Genomic DNA, 27,491 nt, shown 5'->3' with positions numbered 1-27,491 from the left:
ATTTCGCATGAATGCTTCCTCGAAGAGCCAATCTGCTCCATTTTTCTTTTTGGACATCAACTAAGACCACTAGCTATTGCTAGTGCCTATTGGGAATTTGATCAAGTGGTCTTAGTTGATGTCCAAAAAGAAAAATCGAGCAAATTGGCTCTTTGAGGCAGCATGGGATGTGAAACGTGATCCAAGCTGACGGGCATGTAAGGGAACATCCCCTTTGGAGCCAGGATTCGTAAGGAATTTGGATACCACACAGGATTAAATAAGAAAGGAGAAGGACTGGACATTCTCTGGACACTGATATACTGTGGATCCTTTCCTTCTGTGAAACTTTTTGATATACTGTGTATTTGGTATTATTTGAAATTAATATAGACTTTAAGAATCATTTTGTATATATTTTTATGGTGGGCTTTGTACACGGGGGTTGTTGTTTTCTGCTACAGACTGTGTTGAAACTTTTGTTCGGTATAATCCCCAGGTGGGGGGGGCAGGGATCCCCTGGTTTGGAGGCCCTCCCCTCACTTCAGGGTCATCAGAAAGCGCAGGGGGGAACGGAAATGTCTGCTGAGCACTCCAGTATTCTCTATGGAGACCGATTCCCATAGGGTATAATGGAGAATTGATCTTTGGGTATCTGGGGAGAGGCTGTTTTTTGAGGTAGAGGCACCAAATTTTCTGCACAGCTTCCGATGCCTCTCCTCAAAAGACCCTCCAAGTTTCAAAAAGACTGCGCCAGGGGGTTCAATTCTATGAGCCCTCAAAGAAGGTCCCCCTATCCTTCATTATTTCCGATGGAGAGGAGGCATTTAAAAAGTGTGTGGTCCCTTTAAATGTGATGGCCAGAACTCCCTTTGGAGTTCAATGATGCTCGTCACAATTTTTCCCTGGCTCCACCCTCAAAGTCCCCAGATATTTCATGATTGGACCGGGCAACCCTAGCATGAGGACTTACCCAGAAGGGGAATTTAGGAGCAATGTAAAGAGGTTTGTTGTTCTCAGTGTGATTTCTAGATTATGAGCTCGCTCGGCAACAGCTGAAATCCGGCCTTGAAGTTGCATCCAAAGATTCGCCGAGTCTGCTGCAAGGCGAGACTTCACATGGATACAGGCCGAGGTGGCTTTATTCAATCCCTTTTGCACATTAGCCAGCTGAGTAGCTGTGGTTGCCAAGTCCAGGTTGGGAAATTCCTGGAGATTTGGGGGCTGGGGCCTGGAGAGGGCAGAATCTGGGGACGGGATGGGTCTTAAGCAGAAAGCCTAGAGTTCACCCTCCAAAGAAGCCATTTTCTCCAGGGGAACTGTGCTCTGTTATCCGGAGACCAGATGTGATTCCGGCCCCACCCGGAGTTCAGTAGCAAAGGAAGTGTCCCGACCCTTGTCTCGTGACATGCATCGTTTAAAATAGGTTCTGTTGTTCATAAATTTTAAAAATGTGTGAAGAGAAATCCTCTGAACCATGCTCTTATTTATTGACTTTATTTATACTCTGCCCCAGGTGTTTTTTTGTAGTAGGAACTCCTTTGCATTTTAGGCCACACACCCCTGATGCAGCCAATCCTCCAAGAGCTTACAGGGCTCTTTGTACTAACCCTACTGTAAGCTCCAGAAGGATTGGCTACTTCTAAGGGATGTGGCCTAAAATGCAAAGGCGTTCCTGCCCTTCTCCCAAGTGGAGAGCGTTCCCTCTAAGCTGAGTTAGCGTGAGCTAGCTCACAGATTTGAGGCCTCCAGCTCATATATTTTTGTTTTAGCTCAGGAAGGATGACCCCAGGGCACAATAACTGATGCAGCGGCTCACAACTTTAATGCCAGCAGCTCACAAAGGAGAATTTTTGCTCACAAGACTCTGCAGCTTAGAGGGAACGTTGCCCCAAATCAGCATACATCGTTTCCACTAGGGTTGCCAAGTCCAATTTAAGAAATATCTGGGGACTTTGGGGGTGGAGCCAGGAGACTTTGGGGTGGAGCCAGGAGACATTAGGGGTGGAGTCAAGATCAAGGCTGTGACAAGGATAATTGAACTCCAAAGGAAGTTCTGGCCATCACATTTAAAGGGATGGCACATCTTTCCTATGCCTTTATTCCATAGGAAATAATGAAGGATAGGGGCACCTTCTTTTGGGGCTCATAGAATTGGACCCCCTGGTCCAATCGTTTTGAAACTTGGGGGATATTTTGGGGAGAGGCACTAGATGCTGTACTGAAAGTTTGATGCCTCTTCCTCAAAAAACAGCTCCCCCAGAGCCCCAGATACCCGCGGATCAATTCTCCATGATTTTCTATGGGAATAAATCTCCATAGGGAATAACAGAGTTCCCGGCAGACATTTCCCTCCCCTCCCCCCGCTTTCTGATGACCCTGAAGCAGGGGGAGGGCCTCCAAACCAGGGGATCCCCTGCCCCCACCTGGGGATTGGCAACCCTAGTTTCCCCCCCCCCTTCACTGTATGCTCACAGCAACCTTGTGAGGAAGGTTATGCTGAGAATGTGTGACTGCAAGCGTGCATGGCGCAGTGGGGATCTGAACCCGGATGTCTCACACTTTAACCCCGCTGCCACCCTGGCTCCCTACACCACAGTGGGAATTAACAGCACAGGCCTATCAGACTCTACCTGGTAGTTTAACTCTTGGGGGGGGCAGTCTCTTGCCTTTTTACGTTTGAAAAGGCGTGATCTAATACTTCCTGTGAACAGCTACAATGCAAAGAGGTGCAAAAAGTGAAAGTAATTATTTTCTTCTATGGTCTATATCAGGCGCGGCCAAACTGAGGCTCGGGAGCCGCTTGTGGCTCTTTCACACATATCGCGTGGCCCTTGAAGCCCCTCCCCTGTCAGCTGGCTTGGAGATGGCTTTTGTTTCTTTCAAGCACTTCTCCAAGCCAAGCCAGCTGCATTTAAAGTTACTTTATTTCCACCTCCCTCCCTCATCTATTTGCTTTTCTTCCTTCCTTGCGGCTCTCAAGCATCTGACATTCATGCCTTGCGGGCCGCTCTCAAGCATCTGATGTTTATTCTATGTGGCTCTTATAGCAAGCCATTTTGGCCACCCCTGGTCTATATCATTTATTTTATATCGATCACTATGGAACAATGTCATTTAAAAAGTTTATACTGCTACCTTTCTTGTGGGAGGGGTTGTTTTAAGATCATCTGTTTTTTTGTATTACTTTCTCTTTTTTCAGGCAGGCCATCTTACATGCTGGGTCATCCGGCTTTGGAGTAAATATGGTCATATAGCAGCTACCTTTTTAAAAAAAGACATCAGAAAAACTCTCCGGTGGATGTGAGGGGATAACCAAGAAAATTCTGGAGGGCATCCCTATGTGGACATTTAATTGTCACTGCAAATGCAGAAATGGGGATTTCATGCCCTCAGGCCCAATCCAAATGGCAGCAGGAGAATTTTTTTTTTTAAAAAAAACCCAGTAGCATCACATAAGCTATTACACCACTTCCTGTGAAAACCTGGAAGTGACAGAGGGCAGCTCTAGGAATTGCCAGAAACTCTACGGTTTTACCATAGAGTTTCTAGCGATTCCTAGAGCTGTCCTCTGTCACTTCTGGGTTTTCACTGGTCTGGAAGTGATATAGTGGCACACGCAATGGTGCAGCCCTCTCGGGGTCCCAACCCGAAACCTCCCACCAGTCTCCAAACACAGCTTGATAATCCTAGATTGTGGGCATGAGTGAAACCGGATGCAGTTTATGGGAGGGTAACATAATATGAATGTTTTTATGACAGCGAGTCTGTGTAGGAGGATGAAATACGTTAATAACAAACAAAAAAATGAATGGATGTTAATGACAGGAGTACGGGTAGCAGTACAAATACTCATCTTTTCCCTTTTCTTCTCCACCAGCCATGTATCTATGTATACATGTAAACTGGCAGGTGGCGTGTGGCATATGAATACAAGTCTCTATTTTTCCTAATGAACAGTGTAACTTACATTGTGCCTAAACTACGATCATGGAATCTTTTGCCAAAATGGTAGGGTTTTTTTCCCAGCCTTTATTGTTTATATCTGAGGCTTCTTACAAGATTGGCGTTTTCATGTCATATTTGAAATTTGGGCTTGCAAAATATTTTGAAGACGTCCTAGGTAACGACTTATTTCCTTTCTCGTACGAAACGTTTTAATTTGAAAAGAGTTACAACATTTTGCTGCCCACGTACAAATTCTAACGTCCACCCTACTTTCATTTAAGGGGATCTGGATTGAAACCCAGTTCTGAAAATGGAAGGGAAAAAAATGCAACAAGACTCTTATATCTGAATTGGGGACCTCTGGGCTGTTGCATGCACACCATGGAGTTATTTAGTGATTGTTTGGATTAGCTCCGCCATTCGCGGTTAAAAAGCAAAACGAAAGCAGAAAACACGAATGGGTTTCAAACCAACATTTCTTCACTTCGTAAATATCTCACGAAAGGGAAGGAATCAGACTGTTAATCTTGAACGTCGTGCAGATTAGCAAGGAAGCTGGACTTCTTAAACTGCCGGAAGCCATTTAAGAAGTCAGATTTCTCCTGAAACCAACCATGTTTGCCAGTTCTGGGGGTATCAGTAACGTAACAAGCAGTCAGTCAGAGATGCCCCCGAGGCGGTCGCACGCATCCTTCTGACTTAGCATCCAAGCATGCGTTCCAAACTTCGTTGAAAAGCCGCAAGCAAAAAAAGGAAAAAGGCTACTTCCGAGCTCATCGCAACTCTCTTTTCTCTCCTACCTGCAGCAAACTGCCTGCTTCGGCGGGGAGAGCGAGGTTGGCGTTGGTACGGATCAGTGGATCCGTAGAGGTCGGCGGTTCCGAGGCTCAGCAGGGTGATCTTCTGCATAAAATCCACAACAGCCAAACCATTGCAGTTTCCAAATGCAACTCTGAGAAAAGAAACATTCTTCAAAGACATTGTACTTCGAGATTACAGGCGACAAGACGTGATCCTCAATGAAAGGGTGACCGGGGGTGGGGTGCGAGGAAGACGTTCCAAGCCACATGGGACTTAAAATGCTTTTCCAACTGTCCGTCACAGGTGTTCACAGCTTCTCACTCCCCACTTTGAATCATGCTTGCCAGGGCTTTTGGTTTTTTTTAGCAGGATCTCCTTTGCATGTTAGGCCACACACCCCTGATGTAGAAGAAGAAGACTGCAGATTTATACCCCGCCCTTCTCTCGGAATCAGAGACTCAGAGCAGCTTACAATCTCCTTTAACTTCTTCCCCCACCCACACCCTGTGAGGTGGGTGGGGCTGAGAGGGCTCTCACAGCAGCTGCCCTTTCAAGGACAGAGTCTCAGAACGGCCTACAATCTCCTTTCCCTTCCTCCCCCACAACAGACTCCCTGTGAGGTGGGTGGGGCTGAGAGGGCTCTCACAGCAGCTGCCCTTTCAAGGACAGAGTCTCAGAACGGCCTACAATCTCCTTTCCCTTCCTCCCCCACAACAGACTCCCTGTGAGGTGGGTGGGGCTGAGAGGGCTCTCACAGCAGCTGCCCTTTCAAGGACAGAGTCTCAGAACGGCCTACAATCTCCTTTCCCTTCCTCCCCCACAACAGACTCCCTGTGAGGTGGGTGGGGCTGAGAGGGCTCTCACAGCAGCTGCCCTTTCAAGGACAGAGTCTCAGAACGGCCTACAATCTCCTTTATCTTCTCCCCCACTACAGACACCCTGTGAGGTGGGTGGGGCTGAGAGGGCTCTCACAGCAGCTGCCCTTTCAAGGACAGAGTCTCAGAACGGCCTACAATCTCCTTTATCTTCTCCCCCACAACAGACACCCTGTGAGGTCGGTGGGGCTGAGAGGGCTCTCCCAGCAGCTGCCCTTTCAGGGACAACTCCTGTGAGAGCTATGGCTAACCCAAGGCCATTCCAGCAGGTGCACAAATGGAGGCGTGAGGAACCAAACCCAGTTCTCCCAGATAAGAGTCCGCACACTTAACCACTACATCAAACTGGCTCTCCTCCTGGAGCTTACAGTAGGCCCTGTCCTAAGAGCCCTGTAAGTTCTTGGAGGATTGGCTACGTGAGGGGTGTGTGGCCCAATAGGCAAAAGAGTTCCTGCTACCAAAAAAGCCCTTACGCTCGCCTCACTTACACACCTTTTATGCCATTTTCATCAGCAACGTACATGTCTTCCTGGTCACATTTATCCTGTATCTCCCCTCAACACAAAGGTGCTTGTTCATCCCTTTGACCAACCACACACTATGGTCACCCTGACCTGGATAGCCCAGGCAAGTCTAAACTTGTATTTGGAGGGGAGACCTCCTTGGAATTCCAGCAGTCAGGAGGGCAGGGGCAGGCTTTATTCAGCCACCTCTCTGAATATCCTCCAGGCCTCCAGTAGGGGTCAGTCACCAGAGGTTGCCATGACTTCAGATACACACACGCAAGCATTAAAAATATGAAAATACCAAAAAATAAATAAAAGGGGGGGGAGACATGGTTAGAATCATAGAGTTGGAAGGGATCTCTAGGGTCATCTAGTCCAACCCCCTGCACAATGCAGGAAACTCACAAACGCCTCCCCCTAAATTCACAGGATCTTCATCACTGTCAGATGGCCACCTAGCCTCTGTTGAAAAACCTCCAAGGAAGGAGAGCCCACCACCTCCCAAGGAAGCCTGTTCCACTGAGGAATCGCTCTAACGGTCAGGAAGTTCTTCCTAATGTTGAGCTGGAAACGCTTTTGATTTCATTTCAACCCACTGGTTCTGGTCCTATCATCTGGGGCCGCAGAAAACAATTCCACCCCATCCTCTATAGGACAGCCCTTCAAGTACTTGAAGATGGTGATCATATCACCTCTCAGCCGCTCCCTCTCCAGGCTAAACATCCCCAGCTCCTTCAATCTTTCTTTGTAGGACTTGGTCTCCAGGCCCCTCACCATCTTCATCGCCCTTCTTTGGACCCGTTCCAGCTTGTCTATACCCTTCTTAAAATGTGGTGCCCAAAACTGGACACAATACTCCAGGTGAGGTCTTACCAGAGCAGAGTAAAGTGATACCATCACTTCACGTGATCGGAACACTATACTTCTGTTGGTAAAGGTAAAGGTAGTCCCCTGTGCAAGCACCAGTCATTTCCAACTCTGGGGTGACGTTGCTTTCACGATGTTTTCACGGCAGACTTTTTACGGGGTGCTTTGCCATTGCCTTCCCCAGTTATCTACCCTTTCCCCCCAGCAAGCTCGGTACTCATTTTACCGACCTTGGAAGGATGGAAGGCTGAGTCAACCTGAGCCGGCTACCTGAAACCAGCTTCTGCCGGGATCGAACTCTGGTCATGAGCAGAGCAGACCGCAGTACTTTAGCTTTACCCCTCCGCACCATGGGGCTGTTAATACAGCCCAATACTGCATTTGCCTTTTTAGCCACCGCATTGCGCTGTCGACTCATGTTGGGCATATGGTTGCAGTGATCCCAAAACCCTCTCCCCACAAAGACTTCGGGGCATGTTTCAGGTAGCGGAACAGAAGCAAGGACAGCAAAGGCCAAGCAGTATACACATGCTCTGCTTGCACAAACTGCAACCCGTCGTGTGAAGGTAGATATGGGATCAACTTACAATCCGTACGCTGAATTTGCTGCCAGGCTGGTGATTGGCTGGGGAGGCTCCCCCTCGACCCACACCAACTGCACCACGAGCTCCGCTTGGTAACCGGGAGGCATCCTCAGGGGACGAGTTTTGACGCTAAGGAGGAAAAGGAGAACAAAATTACTTCTTTCGTTATGTTTATTTAAAATGTTTGTCGGCCGCCTTTCTTCATTATGGAGCTCAAGGCGACTTACAACACGGATGAAACACAAAAAGATGCATTAAAAACATAGATCAAGATACTTTACTTTATTTGATTTATATCCCGCCCTTCCCACTGAAGCAGGCTCAGGGCTGGGAGATCAAGATGGGCAGCCATGGTAGTCTGATATCTGAAGAAGTAGGGTTGCCAGCCTCCAGGTGGGGCCTGGAGGTCTCCCTAGTTTACAACTGATCTCCAGCTAGCAGAGATCAGCTCCCCTGGAGAAAATGGCTGCTTGGAAGGGTGGACTCTAGGGCATTGGACCATGCTGAGGCCCCTCCCCTCCCCAAGCCCCACCCTCTCCCGGATCCACCCTCAAAATCTCCAGGTGTTTTCCAACCCAGACCTGGCAACCTTATAAAGAAGTGACCCATGATTCGTGAAAGTTCATACCCTGTCACAAATTTTGTTAGTCTAAGGCACTGTGAGACAAACCCTTCCTCTTTTCTATAGATTGTGATGGGCTGCTGCATTCATCTGTCTGTAGCAGCAGAAAAGAGAACGAGTCTTTAAAGATGTTATGTCCTGCATTCTAATCCCTATGTACAGCACAGCGCACGCTACAGAGGCGGCCAGTGGAACCCCGCTGGTCCCCGGATGTAGCTCGCTAATACGCACCGCCAATCAAGATCTGTGGCGGGAAGTTTAACTGGCCAGGATTGGACCTGGCCTCACGGAGGGTTGTTCCGGGCGGCATGTATATAATCGGGACCCGGCCCGCCATTCTCTCTCTTGTGATGCACCCGCTAATAAAGTATGTTGCCTTCAACACGTCTCGTCACTGAGTACATTACAAAAGACCAACAAAGTTTGCGGCGGGGCAGGAGCTTTCATGAGTCGCGGCTCACTTCTTCAGACGCAGCCGGAATGTGAGCCCGTCTGTCCTCTACCTCGGAGAGCGGAGTGACTTCGGATACCGAATCACAACAGCGGGCAAATGACAATAGCAGGTGAATGACATGAATGCAAGTATAAGATCAGATGGACTCCCATTCTAGCTGTATCTGAAAAAGTGGACAGCGACAAGAGTGACTCGTGAAAGCTCACGCCCTACCACAAATTTTGTGCTATTACAGGGGTGTCAAACATGCAGTTTGGGGGCCGAATCAGGCCTCTGGAGGGCTCCTATCAGGCCCCTGAGCAACTTCCTATCATCTCCTTCCTTCTCTATATATCGTGCTTCCTTCTGCATAATAGCTTGCTTTGCAAGGCTTGCTCAATTGCACAAGTGTTAAAGAGCAAAACCTCTACATTGGCTGAGGCTCCTCCCTTGGGGAAGCAGGGGGGAGGAATAGCTTGCTTTGCCAGGCTCTCTCAATTGCACAGCAGAGCTACTGAGCCAAGCCTCTCCTTCCTTCTATTGGCTGAGGCTCGTCCCCCTCCTGGTTCCCTGGGGAAGCAAGGAAAGAGCCAGAGCTTCCTTTGCCCAGTTCCCCGGATCCCATGGGAGAAATACAAAGAAAGCATCTTTAAGACCAATGAGTGCTAACGTTTTATGTATGTTTTAAGGGTTTTTTTTTTTAATTTTTGGTGTTTGTCTGTGTTCTTTATAAAATTTGTGTCTCTGCTACCTAATCTTAGGTACACACATGGCCTGGCCCAACAAGGTCTCATTTATGCCAGATCCGGCCTTCATAACAAATGAGTTTGACACCCTTGTTCAATTGGACTCTAAGGCGCTACTTGCACTACTAGACTCTTGTTCTTTTCTACTAACCACATAACGACCATAAATGTAAAAGCACAACTTGGGACTGCTTGGTAAACACACACAAACATGAGAACACAGGAAAAGGCACCCAAAACACCTACTAAATATGGAGAACACCTTTCAGCCAATGGCAGAACAAACACCTTTCAGCCAATGGCAAGTGTTGTACCTGAGGCACGGAATACTGTCTTTCACTGTCCCCACAGACGTCATGGTGTTTGTGCTGCCTGAGAGATCTTTTAAAGACGGAAGCTGAGAAGATGCATCTGGAAAAGGAGGGATCATCTCTGCCTCCGGACTGATGATATCTTCGATCTCGCTCTGAAGTCGCACCTCTAAGGACTTAAGGAAATTAAAATCCATCTTATTTTGTGAAATCGGAGAATTGGGAGGGACAACATACATAGGAATCCGTCCAATGGTGTGAAGCGCAGGAGAATTCAACAGCAACCTTTATTTATTCTATTTATTATTGTCATTCGATTTCTATCCCACCCTCCCCGCCAAAAAAGGCTTTAATGGCACTATACACTAGGAAGTATACAGGAGATACAGGAGATAAGGAATACTTAATACAATTTAAACAAATCAGGTCTTTTTGAAGTCGATACAAAAAAATTGCCACCGTTTCAATAGTTACAGTGTTTTTTTGAGGAAAGAAGAAAAAGGGATTTATATAGGGCTGCCCAGCCCCGGGGCCAGGTGGGGATTCTCCCACCCTGGAGGTTCCCAACTCACCGGCCCACATTGGGCTCCCCTGACGTCGCTGGCGCGATGATGTCACCTGGAAGTGACGTCATCGAGCCGGCAACGTTGCTCGCTGGCTATTCTAGGCATTTCCAGGAATACTCTATGGTTTTCCCAGATGCTCTAGCGATTTGGGAGGAAAAACTCTACGGTATGATAGGTACCACAGAGTTTTCCCCTCCCAAATCGCTAGAGCGTCTGGGGAAACCATAGAGTTTTCCTGGAAACGCCTACAGTGACCGGTGAGCAACATCACTGGTGCAATGATGTCACTTCCGGGTGACATCATCGCACACAGCACGCATGAAAAAAGTCCCCCACCAGAGGCCGCGGGGGACTTGGGAAACCTAGATTTATAGTTATCAGATAGGCCTATTAAATCAACTAACAACCGATCTAAATACTTAACACAAATGTCAGAGTAATAATCGCAATACAGAAGAACACGCTCAATACTTTCTGCTCCCTTTCTTCCACATTGCATAGCCTCTGCACGGAAGGGATCTTCAGAAACCTCCCATGAAGTACCGCAGAGGGCAGCACATTGACACGCGCTAGCATATAAGCTCTGCGGGTACATGGATCACTAAGGGAGAAAAAGGACGTTGCTATCGCCTTATAGGAGGAATCCCTAATCTCAGAGAGAATTCTTTTATAATAGTTCAACCAAAAGAAAAGGGTAGAAGAGGAAGAAGATGATATTGGATTTATATCCCGCCCTCCACTCCGAAGAGTCTCAGAGCAGCTCACAATCTCCTTTCCCTTCCTCCCCCACAACAGACACCCTGTGAGGTGGGTGGGGTTGAGAGGGCGCTCACAGCAGCTGCCCTTTCAAGGACAGAGTCTCAGAACGGCCTACAATCTCCTTTACCTTCCTCCCCCACAACAGACACCCTGTGAGGTGGGTGGGGCTGGAGAGGGCTCTCACAGCAGCTGCCCTTTCAAGGACAGAGTCTCAGAGCGGCCTACAATCTCCTTTCCCTTCCTCCCCCACAACAGACACCCTATGAGGTGGGTGGGGCTGAGAAGGCTCTCACAGCAGCTGCCCTTTCAAGGACAGAGTCTCAGAACAGCCTACAATCTCCTTTACCTTCCTCCCCACAACAGACACCCTGTGAGGTGGGTGGGGCTGAGAAGGGCTCTCACAGCAGCTGCCCCTTCAAGGACAGAGTCTCAGAACGGCCTACAATCTCCTTTCCCTTCCTCCCCCACAACAGACACCCTGTGAGGTGGGTGGGGCTGAGAGGGCTCTCACAGCAGCTGCCCTTTCAAGGACAGAGTCTCAGAATGGCCTACAATCTCCTTTCCCTTCCTCCCCCACAACAGACACCCTGTGAGGTGGGTGGGGCTGAGAGGGCTCTCACAGCAGCTGCCCCTTCAAGGACAGAGTCTCAGAACGGCCTACAATCTCCTTTCCCTTCCTCCCCCACAACAGACACCCTGTGAGGTGGGTGGAGCTGAAAGTGCTCTCAAAGCAGCTCCCCCTTCAAGGGCAGAGTCTCAGAACAGCCTACAATCTCTTCTACCTTCCTCCCCCACAACAGACACCCTGTGAGGTGGGTGGGGCTGGAGAGGGCTCTCACAGCAGCTGCCCTTTCAAGGACTGAGTCTCAGAGCGGCTCACAATCTCCTTTACCTTCCTCCCCCACAACAGACACCCTGTGAGGTGGGTGGGGCTGAGAGGGCTCTCACAGCAGCTGCCCTTTCAAGGACAGAGTCTCAGAGCGGCTCACAATCTCCTTTACCTTCCTCCCCCACAACCAGGGGCGTAGCTAGGGCTTTGGGGGCCCGGGGCCCGAGAGTTATGTGGGCCCCCCTACATGTGTGCACGCTGCCAGAAACAGGATATGATGTCACTTCCAGTGATGTCACTTCCGCAAGATGGCCACCACTTGCCAGGGAGCCCTGCTGGAAACAGGAAGTGATGTAACTTCCCCAAAATGGCCACCACTTTTTTGGGGGGGGGAACAGGAAGTGGTGTCACTTTGGGGGCGGCACCCCCCCCCAAGATGGCACTGCTGGTGCGATCTAGGTCATGTAATTGATAACCTGGCTGGGGCTGATGGGAGTGGTAGGCAAAAAAAAATCTGGAGAGCTGCCGTGGGCCACCCCTGCAATTAGATCCCTGTGTGTGTCTTTTGGGTTGCTACGTGGAGGTGCAGTGAAGCCCCCTTGGCGACGGGGCTGCTGCGGGGATCCTGCCCCACAGCCCCCTCAGGTCTCGGGGACGCGTGTGTGGGGCACGGCCACCCCCGCCCCGGCTCCCGCTCTATGACCTCGGCGGCCGGCAGCAGCACAGGCCCCTTGCGCGCCTCGTGGAGCGCAGCAGCGTGCTCCCCGGGCTGCCTCGCCAGAGGCAAGGACCAGCTTGCCCTAGCAACTGGTGGCGCCTCCTCGTGGCGCGCAGGGCAGGGCAGGGAGGCCCTTGGGCTCGCAGGCGGGCGGAGAGAGCCCCCTGTTGGAGCGGCGCAGCATGGCCCCGGCAGCCGCCCGCCTCGGCCCCGGCTGCCTCCGGCGCTAGGCAGCGGCGGCGCCCAGCTCCTCTCCTCGCCTATGATCGCCAGCATGAACGTGGCGCTCCAGGATCTCGGTAGCAACGTGAGTGGCGGCGGCAGGGATGCCAGGCAGCTGGCTTCTGAGGGGCCCCTTGGCATTGCCAAGGGGCCCCCCAGACCCCCTAGACCTGGGGCGACCCCCCCCCTCCCTACACCACTGTATATCTTAAAGGTGCCACTGAACTCAAACTTTGTTCTGCTGCTTCAGACCAATATGGCTACTCCACCTGAATCTAGGGTCTTTAAAATATATGAATCCAGAGGGTCATTTCTACAAATGCCACTATGGGATATCAAGGTTTTTATAAAACACAGAACAATATCACAGGCTGCATATGCACATTATTACACTACAGCATTTGTCTCCAACTGGATTTTCTTGCACTGACAACCAATGTTCCCTCTAAGCTGCAGAGTCTTGTGAGCAAAAATTCTACTTTGTGAGCTACTGGCATTCAAATTGTGAGCTACTGCATAAATTAGTGTGCTCTGGGGTCATCCTTCCTGAGCTAAGACAAAAATTTGTGAGCTGGAGGCTAAAAGTCTGTGAGCTAGCTCAGCTTAGAGGGAACACTGCTGACAACAGAACCAACAGGCAAATGACTGCTACAGTGCAATGATACTGCACTACCTATCAGTATGTAGATTAAGCAACGGTTACATCCCAAAATCTATGTGATTCCTCAATGCCATTTTTTAAAAAACTGCCAACAGGAGAAACAGGATCAGGGGAAATCATATAAACACATTAATTTTGGTCCGGTTAAATCATGACTCAAATTCCACTCCTCCCCCTCCCCCAATGCCGTTTCACTGGCAAAATCGATTTCAAAGGGGCCATTTCAGCGAGGCTATTCTTGAATATACTCATAATGAAATTGCAAAACAATGTGCGCTGCCAGGTACTTCATTTAGTAGTACCTGATGCCCTCAGTCTTTTGAACTATAAACATATGTCACCACTCAAGTCGCGACGCAGGCCCTTTAAAAAAAAATTGAAAAAAAGCTCCGTACAAAGGCCCGCTTTAGCAGGTTGCAACAATAGTACGTAGAAGCGAGAAGTTGGCCACAAAATGTAGGTATCCCTAAGCGACAACAACATACAGATACGAGGGGAGGAGACGCCCACCCTCGAAGATGTGCTCCCTTGAAGAAAAGGGGCGAAAGGGAAATATCCTTTTCCACCCCGGCTTCGCGGTGGCTTCAGAGCCCAGGGGGGAAGGGTTCCCGACGGGTCAGCAAGCCGGGCAGCCTCTCGGCCGCAAGAAGCTGTGATTCGGCTGCAGCGTTTCTAACGAAGGGAGGGGAAGAAGGCGCCCAGGGGTGAGCACTTATACCTGAAGCGCCGTTGCTTCCCAGCGGGGATGTTTTGGGCGGCCGAAGCGGCTCCTGATGGCGCGGGAAGCTTTGCCTGAGGAGCTGATCCGGGCCGCCGAAGCTCCCGACGCCTATGCCCAAGCCGGCCCCGCTCTCGGGAGCCAGTGGGCTGCTGCCTCTACCTCGGCCTCGACCCACGCCAGGAGTCTGGTCAAAGCCGTTGTCGGACATGTCGGCCTCCTCAGTCCTTCCCGGCGGCGGGGACGCCAGGCAGCCGGCTTCTGAGGGGCCCCTTGGCATTGCCAAGGGGCCCCTCAGACCCCCCAGACCTGGGGCGACCCGCCCCCCTCCCTACGCCACTGCCCACAACAGACACCTTGTGAGGTGGGTGGGGCTGGAGAGGGCTCTCACAGCAGCTGCCCTTTCAAGGACAACCTCTGCCAGAGCTATGGCTGACCCAAGGCCATTCCAGCAGCTGCAAGTGGAGGAGTGGGGAATCAAACCTGGCTCTCCCAGATAAGAGTCCGCACACTTAACCACTACACCAAACTGGCTCTCTGGATAATGTGAAGCCCAGTGCCCTGGAACAAACTCAACCTGAAATCTGCCCCTAGACATATACAGCATGCTCATTAGCAAAAAAAGGTTAGAAGAAGTACTAATGGAGTGAATTATGCCTTCTACTGCATCAATCAAACCGCACCAAGAGGGGTCATAGTAAGAGAAAGTATAACCAAACAATGATTGGAACTGTGCCAAAAGCACTCAGCACTAATAAAAATAGTCTTGCATTTCTGTTCTTCTTATATATATATCCAAATCCAATAGAATCTCTGAGTTTTTCCACATACCATTAACTCATTTTCAAAATATTATTTACAAAATACAATACAAGAATATCCCAAAACCTGAGGGCTAATAAAGCTCAAACGGCAAAAAATATTTAACGTAATTCACAATAAATCACATTTCAGTGTGTCTGTTATGAACTGAGCACAGTCCTCATTTTGCTAGAAGTCCAAGCGAAGAAACAACGTCTCAAGAACGCGACTTCCTTTTGCATTTTCTTCTTCAAATTATGGACTGATACAGGACAGATAAACACAATCGGTTTCATAACTAATATGCAAAAATTATAATACATGATTCATTAGCATATTTTTTTAAATCCACAGCTACAAAAAAGAGCCAACCTGCAATCAAAACACAAAAATGTTTTAGAACAAGTAGTCTTTTTTAGAAGAAGTAGTCTTTATTAGCGTTAAGCGCTTTTGGCACGGTTCCAATCATTGTTTGGTTATACTTTCTACTGCATCGTATCGCTGGCCTGTCAATCTTATCTCCTCTCAATGGCTAACTCTCCAGGGCCTCGGGCAAAAGATTGTCCACATCGCCGACTACCTGATCCTTTTAATTGGGAATGTCTGGAATTGAACCTGTGATCTTCTGCATGCCAAGCAGGTGGTCTGCCACTTAAGCTCCCGCCCTGGAGGTTCCCAACCCACCGATGGTAAAGCATTTTGAGCTTTACTAGCCCTCAAGTCAAGCGTTTGAGCTTTACTAGCCCTCAAGTTTTGGGAAATTCTTGTATTGTATTTTGTAAATAATATTTTGAAAATTAGTTAATGGTATGTGGAAAAACTTCAGATATTCTATTGGATTTGGATATATATATATAAGAAGAACAGAAATGCAAGACTATTTTTATTAATGTTGAGTGCTTCTGACACAGTTCCAAACACTGGTTATACTTTCTCTTACTATGACCCCTCTTGGTGCAGTTTGATTGATGCAGTAGAGGGCACCTTAAGTGGTGTGCGATTGAAAAAAAAAAAGGTTTGCTGCTAAGCACAAGATGGAAGGTTATCATTTGCCATGTCTTCAAGAGAGACAGCTCCTTGTATTTCTCTTTACACTACCATTCAATATACTTCCTTCCCTCAAAGAATATTGTTGGACAGTGGTTGGGTTATGCCTGTTTCAAACAACTGGACTTAGGTGTACTTAGCTGAAACTACTCCATGATAAACATAGATAAGCGCATAATGCAATTTTATACTAAATTAAAAGCCAAACTTTTCACACATCCTGTTCTGGAACTAACACCCTGAAAATAAGAAAATGGACATCCACAAAAATACATTTGAACTTACTGATACTTCAGTATTGACTTCATGCTTGCTGAATCTGTAAACGATAACATAAGCAGAGGCTCCCGCTACACAGAATATCCGACTTTCAGGGCACCAATACATCATCTGGATGGCAAAAGGATCATCTTCTGCAATTTCTGCTGTCGATTTCCCTTCCACTTTCTGCTTTTCAAACACCTTTGAGGTTTTCAACTTGTACAACATCTGAAGTGTTACTGGAAGACATTGAGGACATCTATCATATGGCTTCAGACAAAATAAAATTACAAATTAACATAAGAAGAACCCTGCTGTGGTCCATCAAGTCCACCATCCTGTCTCACACAATGGCCAACCAGTTCTTCTGGAGGTCCAACAAACAGGGCATTGAGGCTGAAACCTTCTCCTGTTCTTGCCTCCTGGCCAAGGGTAGAATTCTAGCAGGAGCTCCTGTCAAGCATGAGATTTCAAAATAACCAGTCCTTGGATTTTGAAACGAAGTTAGGTTTATTGATAATCCATGTGGCTCATTCGAGCTGAAGATTGGAAATGATACCTTGTAACACTAGAATACATGCTTTAAAATGGCACATCAAAGGTTCTGTAAACAATTCTACATTCACGTGTGAAATTCACACGCTGGGTTCCTTATCTATATTGCGGCTAGCACATCCTGGGTTCAGGTCTGGCTGAGCCTGTGAACAATTTCCAGGAGGTCTTATCTTCAAAGAGGACATTCCTGCATCTGTTAGTAAAAGCGAAAGAAGAAAGGTGGGGGCTGCTACTTTGATGTGCCGATATTTAATTCTGGGTTAGTAACAACTCTAAAGTCTGGATTCTATAATATAAAAGTAACAATTTTGAAATCCAGCTTCTATAGTATAAAATGAGTATACAATGCTTGACAGCTCCTTTGCATATTTGGCCACACACCCCTGACGTAGCCAATCCTCCAAGAACTTACAAGGCTCTTTTTTGTAAGCTCTTGGACAACTGGCTACCTCAAGGGTGTGTGGCCTAATATGCAAAGGAGCTCCTGCTAGAATTCCACTCCTGCCCTGGCAATCACAGGTTTACTGCCTTTGAACATGGAGTTCCCTTCAGTCACTATGGCTAGTAGGCATTGACAGATAGAGTTGCCAAGTCCAATTTAAGAAATATCTGGGGACTTTGGGGGTGGAGTCAGGAGAAAGGCTGTGACAAGCATAATTGAACTCCAAAGGGAGTTCTGGCCATTACATTTAAAGGGACGGCACACCTTTTCAATGCCTTCCTTCCATAGGAAATAATGAAGGATAGGGGCACCTTCTTTTGGAGCTCATAGAATTGGACCCCACGGTCCAATCATTTTGAAACTTGGGGGATATTTTGGGGAGAGGCACTAGATGCTATACTGAAAATTTGGTGCCTCTACCTCAAAAAACAGCCCTCCCAGAACCCCAGATACCCGCGGATCAATTCTCCATTATTTTCTATGGGAATAAATCTCCATAGGGAATAACAGAGTTCCCAGCAGACATTTCCCTCCCCTCCCCGCGCTTTCTGACAACCCTGAAGCGGGGGGAGGGCCTCCAAACCGGGGGATCCCCTGCCCCCACCTGGGGATTGGCAATCCTATGGACAGACCTATCCTCCATTAATTTATCTAATCTCCTTTTAAAGCTGTCTTTTCCTGTGGCCACGACTACACCCACTGGAAGCAAATTCTACATTCTAATCACTTTCTGTGTAAAAAAAAGTATTTCTTCTTGTCTATCCTGAATGCCCTCAGGTTCTAATATTCTGTGAAAGGGAGAAAAAGTTATCATTGTTGGGCTTCAGCCTCAGTGCCCACCCCCAGTGGTTGATTCAATATTACGCTAGTGTACGTTCAGCATATGTAAAACTGCAAGTTTTGATGCCCAACATAAACCACTGTAGTATCACACTGACCACTAGGGGCAGCAGAACACATGCAAAACAGACACACACACACCCCAGAAAAGAAATAAGTATTTACAAGGAAAATAAAAATATGGAAACACCCACGGTCTCTCTGACTAGAAAGGTATGCAACTGGGGTCAAATCAAATGGGCCAATTTCTACAGCTCCTGATTTTTTAAAAATGTTATTCTCAGGCTCATGTGGGGGGGCCCAATTTGAATTGGGAATGTAACTTGAAGGGAAAGGAGGCCTAAGTTCCCCTCCCCCACAACACTTCCCCAATCTGAATAGTCTTCAAGATGGCACCATTTGCCCCAGTGGGGAAAAATATGTTGACTGATAGGACTACCTGTAAGGTTCTCTCATGGGGCAAATACAGTAGTTCTCCAGGACCATTTCTGGTGAGGAAAATGGACCGTACGGAAGGCCCCCCCCCCTTCCTGAATGCTGATCCAAATGAGACCCTGATAATTAAATCTGAAAATAAGCAGGGAGCTGTGGAAATGGCATGCCTGATTTGGCCCACGATTACATTTCTTCTACTGATTCCTGCCTGCCACATGTAGTGAGTACCTTCTAAGATTTCTTCCTCCTAAGAAACAGCTGAGAATATCATCCATCATGTCTTTCCTATCTTTGAAATTTATGTATTTAACCAGTTTATATTCTAGGCTAAACTGCGGTGGGCTAGCACATATCTGATGAAGCAGGCTTTACTCCATGAAAGCTAGGGGCAAGTGTGTTGGTCTTTTAAGGGACCAGCAGAGTCCTGTTTGTTTTTTGCTTAAATTATTGCCTACTTTAGGATTCTCTGTTCAGATAGGGGACCATCCTATCTGGCCCTTCCTTTCCCCTGCCCCCTGCCTCCTCCATCCCCCTTCACTCACTCAAGACAGTGACACAGTTTGGAACTCTGAACTATCTAAGAATGTTTTAGCTATTTGTAGTTATTGGTTGGAATTTGTTGGAATTGTTGTTGTTGTTTTTAAAGAAATCAAGGTATGGATGCTTTTACTGTCGTTCACTGCCCTGAGCTCTGTGTACTCAGAGAAGTGTGGTCTATAAATCTGCATTATAAGTAATAAATAAATATGAATAGGTTTTGTTATCTGGCTAAGCTGTCATGATCATGCCCCATTGCATGAAAACATTCAACACTTGTCCAACTCTAGGCTGGTTCCACAGGATCCTAGAGACATTCATCTGGGTTGATTACTAAGACTCAATAGCCTCTCTCTCTCAAGCACACACACACACATTGAATTCAATCTGCTAGCTTTGTAGGAAGTATGTGGGGTTGCTGACCATGGAAGCCTAGACTCCACAAGTGAATACCATCTTCATTTTCTTTAACAATTTGACTAGAACTTTTGGAATATGTTACATTTTTGAACCTTGATCAACAGTTATATCGCTGCCAAAAATATCAGGTGACATAATCTATCTTTCTTTCTTTCTTTCTTTCTTTCTTTCTTTCTTTCTTTCTTTCTTTCTTTCTTTCTTTCCTTCTTTCCTTTCCTTTCCTTTCCTTTCCTTCTAATAAAATATTTTCACTGAACAGGAGTTGCGTCTAAATGACAATCAAATTGTGCCCATGCATCACACAAGAGATGGTTGGCTACATGCTTTCTTGGAAAATGCCTTAATGCCAAAATTAAGAAGAAGAGATTGGATTTATATCCCCCTCTCCACTCCAAAGAGACTCAGAGCGGCTCACAATCTACTTTACCTTCCTCCCCGACAACAGACACCCTGTGAAGTGGATAGGGCTGAGAGGGCTCTCACAGCAGCTGCCCTTTCAAGGACTGAGTCTCAGAACGGCCTACAATCTCCTTTACCTTCGTCCCCCACAACAGACACCTTGTGAGGTGGGCGGGGCTGGAGAGGGCTCTCACAGCAGCTGCCCTTTCAAGGACAGAGTCTCAGAGTGGCTCACAATCTCCTTTCCCTTCCTCCCCCACAACAGACACCCTGTGAGGTGGGTGGGGCTGGAGAGGGCTCTCACAGCAGCTGCCCTTTCAAGGACAGAGTCTCAGAATGGCCTACAATCTCTTTTCCCTTCCTCCCCAACAACAGACACCCTGTGAGGTGGGTGGGGCTGAGAGGGCTCTCACAGCAGCTGCCCTTTCAAGGACAGAGTCTCAGAACGGCTTACAATCTCCTTTCCCTTCCTCCCCCACAACAGACACCCTGTGAGGTGGGTGGGGCTGAGAGGTCTCTCACAGCAGCTGCCCTTTCAAGGACAAGAGTCTCAGAATGGCCTACAATCTCCTTTCCCTTCCTCCCCCACAACAGACACCCTGTGAGGTGGATGGGACTGAGAGGGCTCTCACAGCAGCTGCCCTTTCAAGGACAGAGTCTCAGAACGCCCTACAATCTCCTTTCCCTTCCTCCCCCACAACAGACACCCTGTGAGGTGGGTGGGACTTAGAGAGCTCTCCCAGAAGCTGCCCTTTCAAGGACAACCTCTGCCAGAGCTATGACTGACCCAAGGCCATTCCAGCAGCTGCAAGTGGAGGAGTGGGGAATCGAACCCGGTTCTCCCAGATAAGAGTCTGCCCTTTCAAGGACAACCTCTGCCAGAGCTATGGCTGACCCAAGGCCATTCCAGCAGGTGCAAGTGGAGAAGCAGGGAATCAAACCCGGTTCTCCCAGATAAGAGTCCACGCACTTCACCACTACACCAAACTGGCTCTCCTGAGTACATGATCCCAAATGTACTTGCCTCCCTATGAGGCATGAGCGTTTCAGGCTCTTTTAAAAAATAATCATCATCCGGGATTGCCTGTCTCCCTGACATCATTCACGGCAGACTGGTGGCACCAATTAAGAAAGCAGACACTGTGCAGTCTTGGATTCCTCCCAGGCAAAGAGATGAGACATCAATGTTTTGCTGACAAACTCTGAAGGAGAAAGTTTTTTTTCCTTTGATTTCTGAGCAGTTTAAAATTAGAACAAATATTTTATCTAGGGTGGAAACAACGAGGAAGTTCCAAATGGTTAATTTAAGTGATGAGATGTAGAAGGTTGAAGGAGCTGCTTAGCCTGGGGAGGAGGCAGCTGAGAGGTGATAGGATCACCATCTTCGAGTTCCTGAAAGGCTGTCATCTAGAGGATGGTGAGGAATTATTTTCTGTGGCCCCAGAAGGTAGGACCAGAACCAACAGCGCAGGCTCATTCTTTGTATAAACAGAAGAAGTCATTTGAGAACAAAGAATGAGCCTGTGCCTTGTATTGAATTGACAGGAAAGATTGGTTCCGCTTTAAGCCACAAGTCTTGACACAGGCAACGAAACGTATCAACCAGTTTTATGTGGACTGGCTTTATATGAATGGGCTTTTATTCTCCCACATCAATGCCGCATTGGAGGAACGACTTGTGAAATATTTGCTTTAAGGATTCTGCAAAATTCTTTGTGGCGCCTTTAAGAAATGCCAGTGTGGATGAGTCTTGTAAGAGACATTCTGTGGACTCCCTTGTATGTTTAGGGTGAGGTCAGACGGTCATAAAATCCCGCTACGGGTACGAGAGGAGTCCAGAAGTGTGTAGGAGTTTTAAGCGGTTGTCCAAATGTCAGCATCTGCGAATGGTGGTTAGCTCGTTCGAGTCCCGCGTTGAGACGACTGGGGCGTGGACTAATTTGATACTGCTTTAAATCCGGAACAAAATTCTTCTGACGGTTCCTGAGCGGAATTTCTCTGTTTGAACGCTCCATCGTTGGTGACTTGTTGGAAGCGCACCACCACTTCCCTCCCAAAGCCCCCTACAAGTGATATCACTGCGCCAGTGAATGAGTGAGAGAATGTTGGCTCGATAAATCGTTTACCCGCCCCTATGTCCAGAAACAAAACTCACTTTTGAAAGTAGATGTGAACAAGATGTGAACTGATTTGAATTCCTGGGTTTTTTTCTGCACAGGTAGTGCTTGTGCTGGAAAAGTAGTGCCAATGGACTAGCAAAACTGTTAATGATCCAACCCATTTAAAAGCGACGCGCTGCAGATAGCGAGCATCACTGCGCCTGCGCTAATGCAGATTGATGTCTCATGAAACGAGGTCTGGTAGAGCACTCTGATCGACCAGCGACGGGACCCACATGGGATAGAATGGGAGCCTGGCTGTTGTCTGATCGGAAAATTGGTTGTGCGGATTATAATAGAGGCGCGTTGCAGATGGATTTAATGGTGAGTGTGACCGCGCCCTTATTGTGCCTGCGAGCACATTCTGATTTATTGTGGATGTTTGTGATGATGAAGAAGAAGATATTGGATTTATATCCCGCCCTCCACTCCGAAGAGTCTCAGAGCGGCTCACAAGCTCCTTTACCTTCCTCCCCCACAACAGACACCCTATGAGGGGGTGGGGCTGGAGAGGGCTCTCACAGCAGCTGTCCTTTCAAGGACAGAGTCTCAGAGCAGCTCATAATCTCCTTTCCCTTCCTCCCCCACAACAGACACCCTGTGAGGTGGGTGGGGCTGAGAGGGCTCTCACAGCAGCTGCCCTTTCAAGGACAGAGTCTCAGAACGGCCTACAATCTCCTTTACCTTCCTCCCCCACAACAGACACCATGTGAGGTGGATGGGGCTGAGAGGGCTCTCACAGCAGCTGCCCTTTCAAGGACAACCTCTGCCAGAGCTATGGCTGACCCAAGGCCATGCTAGCAGGTCAAGTGGAGGAGTGGGGAATTAAACCCGGTTCTCCCAGATAAGAGTCCGTACACTTAACCACTACACCAAACTGGCTCTCTGTTGACTTTTTAAATAACCTTTTGTGATAAATTTTCAGGCTAATGACGATCCTGTGAATTTAGGGGGGAGGTGTTTGTGAGTTTCCTGCATTGTGCAGGGGATTGGACTAGATGACCCTGGAGGTCCCTTCCAACTCTATGATTCTACGACCCAAAAATTGTCAGGCATAATTTGCATTTTGGACCTCAGTTACTCCACATGGCACTCTACTCTACCCCACCCCCCAATGTGGTTGACAGTCTCCAGGTGGGAGTTAGGATCTCCCAGAATTACAACTGATCTTCAGACTGCAGGGATCAGTTCCTCCAAAGAAATGGCTGCCATGGAAGAAGAAGACTGCAGATTAATACTCCGCCCTTCTCTCTGAATCAGAGTCTCAGAGAGGTTTACAATCTCCTAAATCTTCTTCCCCCACAATAGACACCCTGTGAGGTGGGTGGGGCTGAGAGGGCTCTCACAGCAGCTGCCCTTTCAAGGACAACTCTTGCGAGACCCATGGCTGACCCAAGGCCATTCCAGCAGCTGCAAATGGAGAAGTGGGGAATCAAACCCAGTTCTCCCAGACAAGAACACTTAACCACTACACCATACTGGCTCTCTGGAGGGTGGATGGAAGGTGGATGCCATGGCACCATACTCTATCAAGCCCCACCCCCCAACCCCTGCCATCTCCAGGTTCCACCCCCCAAATCCCCAGGAAATTCCCAACGTGGCAACCGTAGCCCCACTATACTCTACACCAGGGGAGGGGAGAGGAATAGCTTGCTTTGCCAGGCTCTCTCAATTGCACAGCAGAGCTACTGAGCCAAGACTCTCTTCCTTCTATTGGTTGAGGCTCCCCACCCCCCACCCCCAGTCCCCTGGGGAAGGGAGGAAAGAGCCAGAGCTTCCTTTGCCCAGTTCCCTGGATCCCATGGGAGAAATACAAAGAAAGCATCTTTAAGACCAACGAGTGCTAACGTTTAAAGTTTTTTTTAAAATATGCATTTGTGTTTGTCTGTGTTCTTTATAAAATTTATAAATTCTGCTGCCTGATCTTAAATAGGTACACACATGGCCTGGCCCAACATGGCTCGGCCCAACCCGACATGGTCCTGCCCAGCAAGGTCTCATTTATGTCCGATCCAGCCCTCATAACAAATGAGTTCAAAACACCCCTGCTCTACACAATCATCAATTTCCTCTATTTGTTTCGAATGATTGTTTCCCACTTTTCCCAGTGGTTACAGTCACGCAGTCATAATTGGGAGGCATAGATAATTCAGAGGTAAAAGTATTTTGAAGGTCTCCCCCAGGTTCGGGTTGCCACTTCACAAGAATAAGATTTTAATGAAGTCACAGATGTAACTCCAGAGGGTGTAGTGGTTGTTTTAGGGTCTTCCAGGAAATATATTTCCAGCGCTATTTTATTCATTCCTACTGCATACAATCCTGCTAAATAGACCTTTGTCCTTTTTATATGAATCTACAGCTTTTCAACTCCCTTTCATTTCTTCGCTTCGGTTACTTGAAATGTATCATTGTCAGTTTCAACGATTTCAACAAATTCTCTCCCTTTGGGGTTTCCGACATGCAACAAGTAATTCACTGCGTAAGAATTATCCGTATGAACTTACTGCAAGATGCGTCCCAAAATTTTACCGATCCATCGGCATGACTTTAAAAGAAGAAGATTAAAGGGCAGTTAAAATGAGGACAGATGTACCATAAATCCAAAAAGTGACATAAATCAAAAACTTTAGAAGGGCGGCTTAGTCTAATAAAGTGGGATACTCAGAGCTGATATGGCAAAAGACAGAGACAATCTGAGTAGCAGAATAATAATAATAATAATGATAATAGTATATTCCGTATTCTTAAAGACACAGCAACATGTAAAGTATCCCAAATCAGATCACCATAGAAAGTCTCTCAACATTAACAAATAGACTCGTGTCCAAAGCGTAGTCCTTCATAGTTGCTTTCATAGGACAATAGTCCAAGGAGAAGGACCACAAATTCAGTGGAAATCTTTTCAGTGAAGCGGAGTCCGGTCTCGGCAATGTCTTCCTCAGTCGTAGACCTATACGCAAATCAATGCATCTCCGTTTCTCCAATAATACAAACAATTCCTTATTAACTGGGACACCAATCCAATCCTTTTACAGGAAAAACCTCACAATACTTCTGTGCTTGGAAACGTCCCTTTTACAGTTTTTTCCTGTAAAAGTAATTATTTCACAGAGACCAGTGCCCAGTGATAATAATTTCCTTACCCTGTAATAATAATTTCAGGATATGTCTGTGCTCCTAGGTTCCATGCTCCACCATTGATAGGCCACTCCTAAACGCAATCAAAAGAGTTGATACAAATGTTATATTTTTAACAAATATTATCTTTTACTTTTAATGTATCTTTGATCAGAGTAAGCTGCTGAAAATGTATACTTATCTATTTACCTATACTTACCTATTTACCTTTTGCATGTATACTTACCTATTTACCTTTTGGGTAATCTTTCTTTTGTGCTGTTTATGTATATATATATATTTTAATAAAGTAAGAACATTACTTTTAAAAAAAGAAAGAAGAAGAAGAGTTACGTTTTAGGAGAGTTACATTTCTCATTTAGAACATTTATAAACGGTGTGTCTTTCAGCTGTGACCTTCAATGTAATATATAATATATATGGATCTAATTTTAGTATGTTTGTACACTGCTAACATTTTTAAACTGTTGTTAGCCGTCCTGAGCCTGTCGGGGAGGGCGGGATATAAATCTGATAAATTAAATAAATAAATAAATGCCACTATTATGGTTGATAGATACCCTTTGGAAACTATAACATGAATGTCATTTTGTAGCTGGCTTCACTTCCTGAAGCAGCCATTTTGTAGCTGTGCTTCCCAAAGTTATAATAACAATCATTACTAACCGGCACTGGATAATAAAGAATTATTCTAAACAATGTCTCTTTTTAAAATTCAATCAGGGCTTTCTTTGTCGAAAAAGCCCAGCAGAAACCCGTTTGCATATTAGGCCACACCCATCATTGCACCCAGGGTTTTTAAAAGAAAAAACCAACAGGAATTTATTTGCATATTAGGCCACACACCCTGGTGCCAAGCCAGCCAGAACTGCGTTCCTGTGTGTTCCCACTTAAAAAAAAAATCTGAATACAATGTAAATATGAACAATTTTTAAAAGTGTAATATTCTATAAAGAGCAATAGCCACTTATATTCACGACAATCTGACGATATAAGAAAAATATACAAAGGCTTTAACCGGAGACTTCCATATATCACTTAAAAAATACACCAGTACATACAGCAGTCTTAAAGCAGCTGGATGCTTTCCTAACTGATAGAAGTGAAGGATTGAGTCTACAGGAAGGATTAGAGGGGAAGCACCTCATAACTATTCTTGTGTCACTACAGAAGAGTGTTTCTAGTAACACAGACAAGCAAAAGGATTTAAGACCCATAGAGGTATCACCAGAGCCGGATAGCCCATTAGGCAAACTAGGCAGTTGCCTAGCGCACCAGGAGGGTGGGGGTGCCGAATTGGGCTCCCCCCCAGTGCCCCAGGCAAGTGTCTAGTTTGCCTGCCTCCCCCGCCCACTTGGTGGCCGCTGCTGCCAAGCCCCTCCTTTCCCTTCCTGCCCCTTCAACTCCGCCCCCTGCGATCACAGCGTGCCGTGCCTGGGCCCTGCTGGCCGCGACGTGTATCTTATCTTTCAAGGACCGCACTGGAGGAAGCTTTGCGCCCCCTCCCTTCTGGTTCCGGAAAGGAGAGGGGAGAAGCCTCCAGCACGTTCTCAAAAAGATAAGATACACGTCGCGGCTAGCAGGGCTGTGCACTCTGATTGTGTGTGGGGGGGGGGAGGCAAAGGGACGGGAAAGCAGGGGGCAGGGGGTGGGTGCCGTGCCAATGCGCACTCGGGGGGTGTGACGGAGCGCGGCGTGCTCTGATCGCACGGGGAGGGAGGGGAAGGGATGGGGAAGGGAAGGGAGGGAGGGGGTGGGAGACACTGGGGGGTGCCTGGGGTGGCACACGCCCTTGGGCCGATGCTGGGTATTACCTATTTGGTCTATATCATCAATAACAGACCTTGACCTGAGGAAGAATTTCTGAAATGAAGGCAAAAGAAATCCAGAACCTTTGTCTTGGATACAATTTTAGACTGTAATTTTGGACTTTGTAGTACTATATGTACTGTGTATTTCTTAAGTGATATATGGTTGTTGTTTTTTAAATTAATTTCTTTTCTTTTTTGGAAGTCTCTGGTTAAAGCCTCTGTATATTTCCTCATATTGTTAGATTGTCGTGAACAAGCTATTGCTTGTTATAGAATATCACACTTAAACGTTCGTATTTACATTGTATTTTTAATAGTGCCAGGCATGGTTGATTATGTTCTTGCTGTTAGTTGATTTCCCGTGTCTCCTCTGTGTGGTAGAATTCCCAAGGCCCCTGCAGACGGGAAAAGGTTGGGAACAAAGGCGCTATCCGATTGATTTGCTGCAATTCCAGTCCACCTTTCTTGCTGAGGCTCAAAGCAGATCGTAAAACATCCAAT

General features: G+C 47.2%; 1 protein-coding gene across 2 annotated transcripts in view; it reads right to left on the bottom strand.

Annotated features, from left to right (window-relative positions):
• STXBP5L (syntaxin binding protein 5L) overlaps positions 1–27,491 on the bottom strand; it is a 145,420-nt gene that overhangs the window by 33,871 nt on the left and 84,058 nt on the right. For both annotated transcript variants that reach the window (XM_060236808.1, XM_060236809.1), the window contains exons 13-18: positions 25,185–25,252; positions 24,546–24,586; positions 16,279–16,493; positions 9,676–9,848; positions 7,564–7,689; positions 4,728–4,879 (exon numbers count right to left, since the gene is read on the bottom strand). In XM_060236808.1, coding sequence (XP_060092791.1) covers positions 4,728–4,879; positions 7,564–7,689; positions 9,676–9,848; positions 16,279–16,493; positions 24,546–24,586; positions 25,185–25,252 — 775 coding nt within the window. The remainder of the gene's footprint in view (positions 1–4,727; positions 4,880–7,563; positions 7,690–9,675; positions 9,849–16,278; positions 16,494–24,545; positions 24,587–25,184; positions 25,253–27,491) is intronic.

The sequence above is a fragment of the Heteronotia binoei genome, chromosome 4 (genome assembly GCF_032191835.1).
Source record: "Heteronotia binoei isolate CCM8104 ecotype False Entrance Well chromosome 4, APGP_CSIRO_Hbin_v1, whole genome shotgun sequence".
Lineage (NCBI taxonomy): Eukaryota > Metazoa > Chordata > Lepidosauria > Squamata > Gekkonidae > Heteronotia > Heteronotia binoei.
The sequence above is the reverse complement of the archived record's forward strand: the minus strand, read 5'-3'. Positions and strand labels throughout refer to the sequence as shown.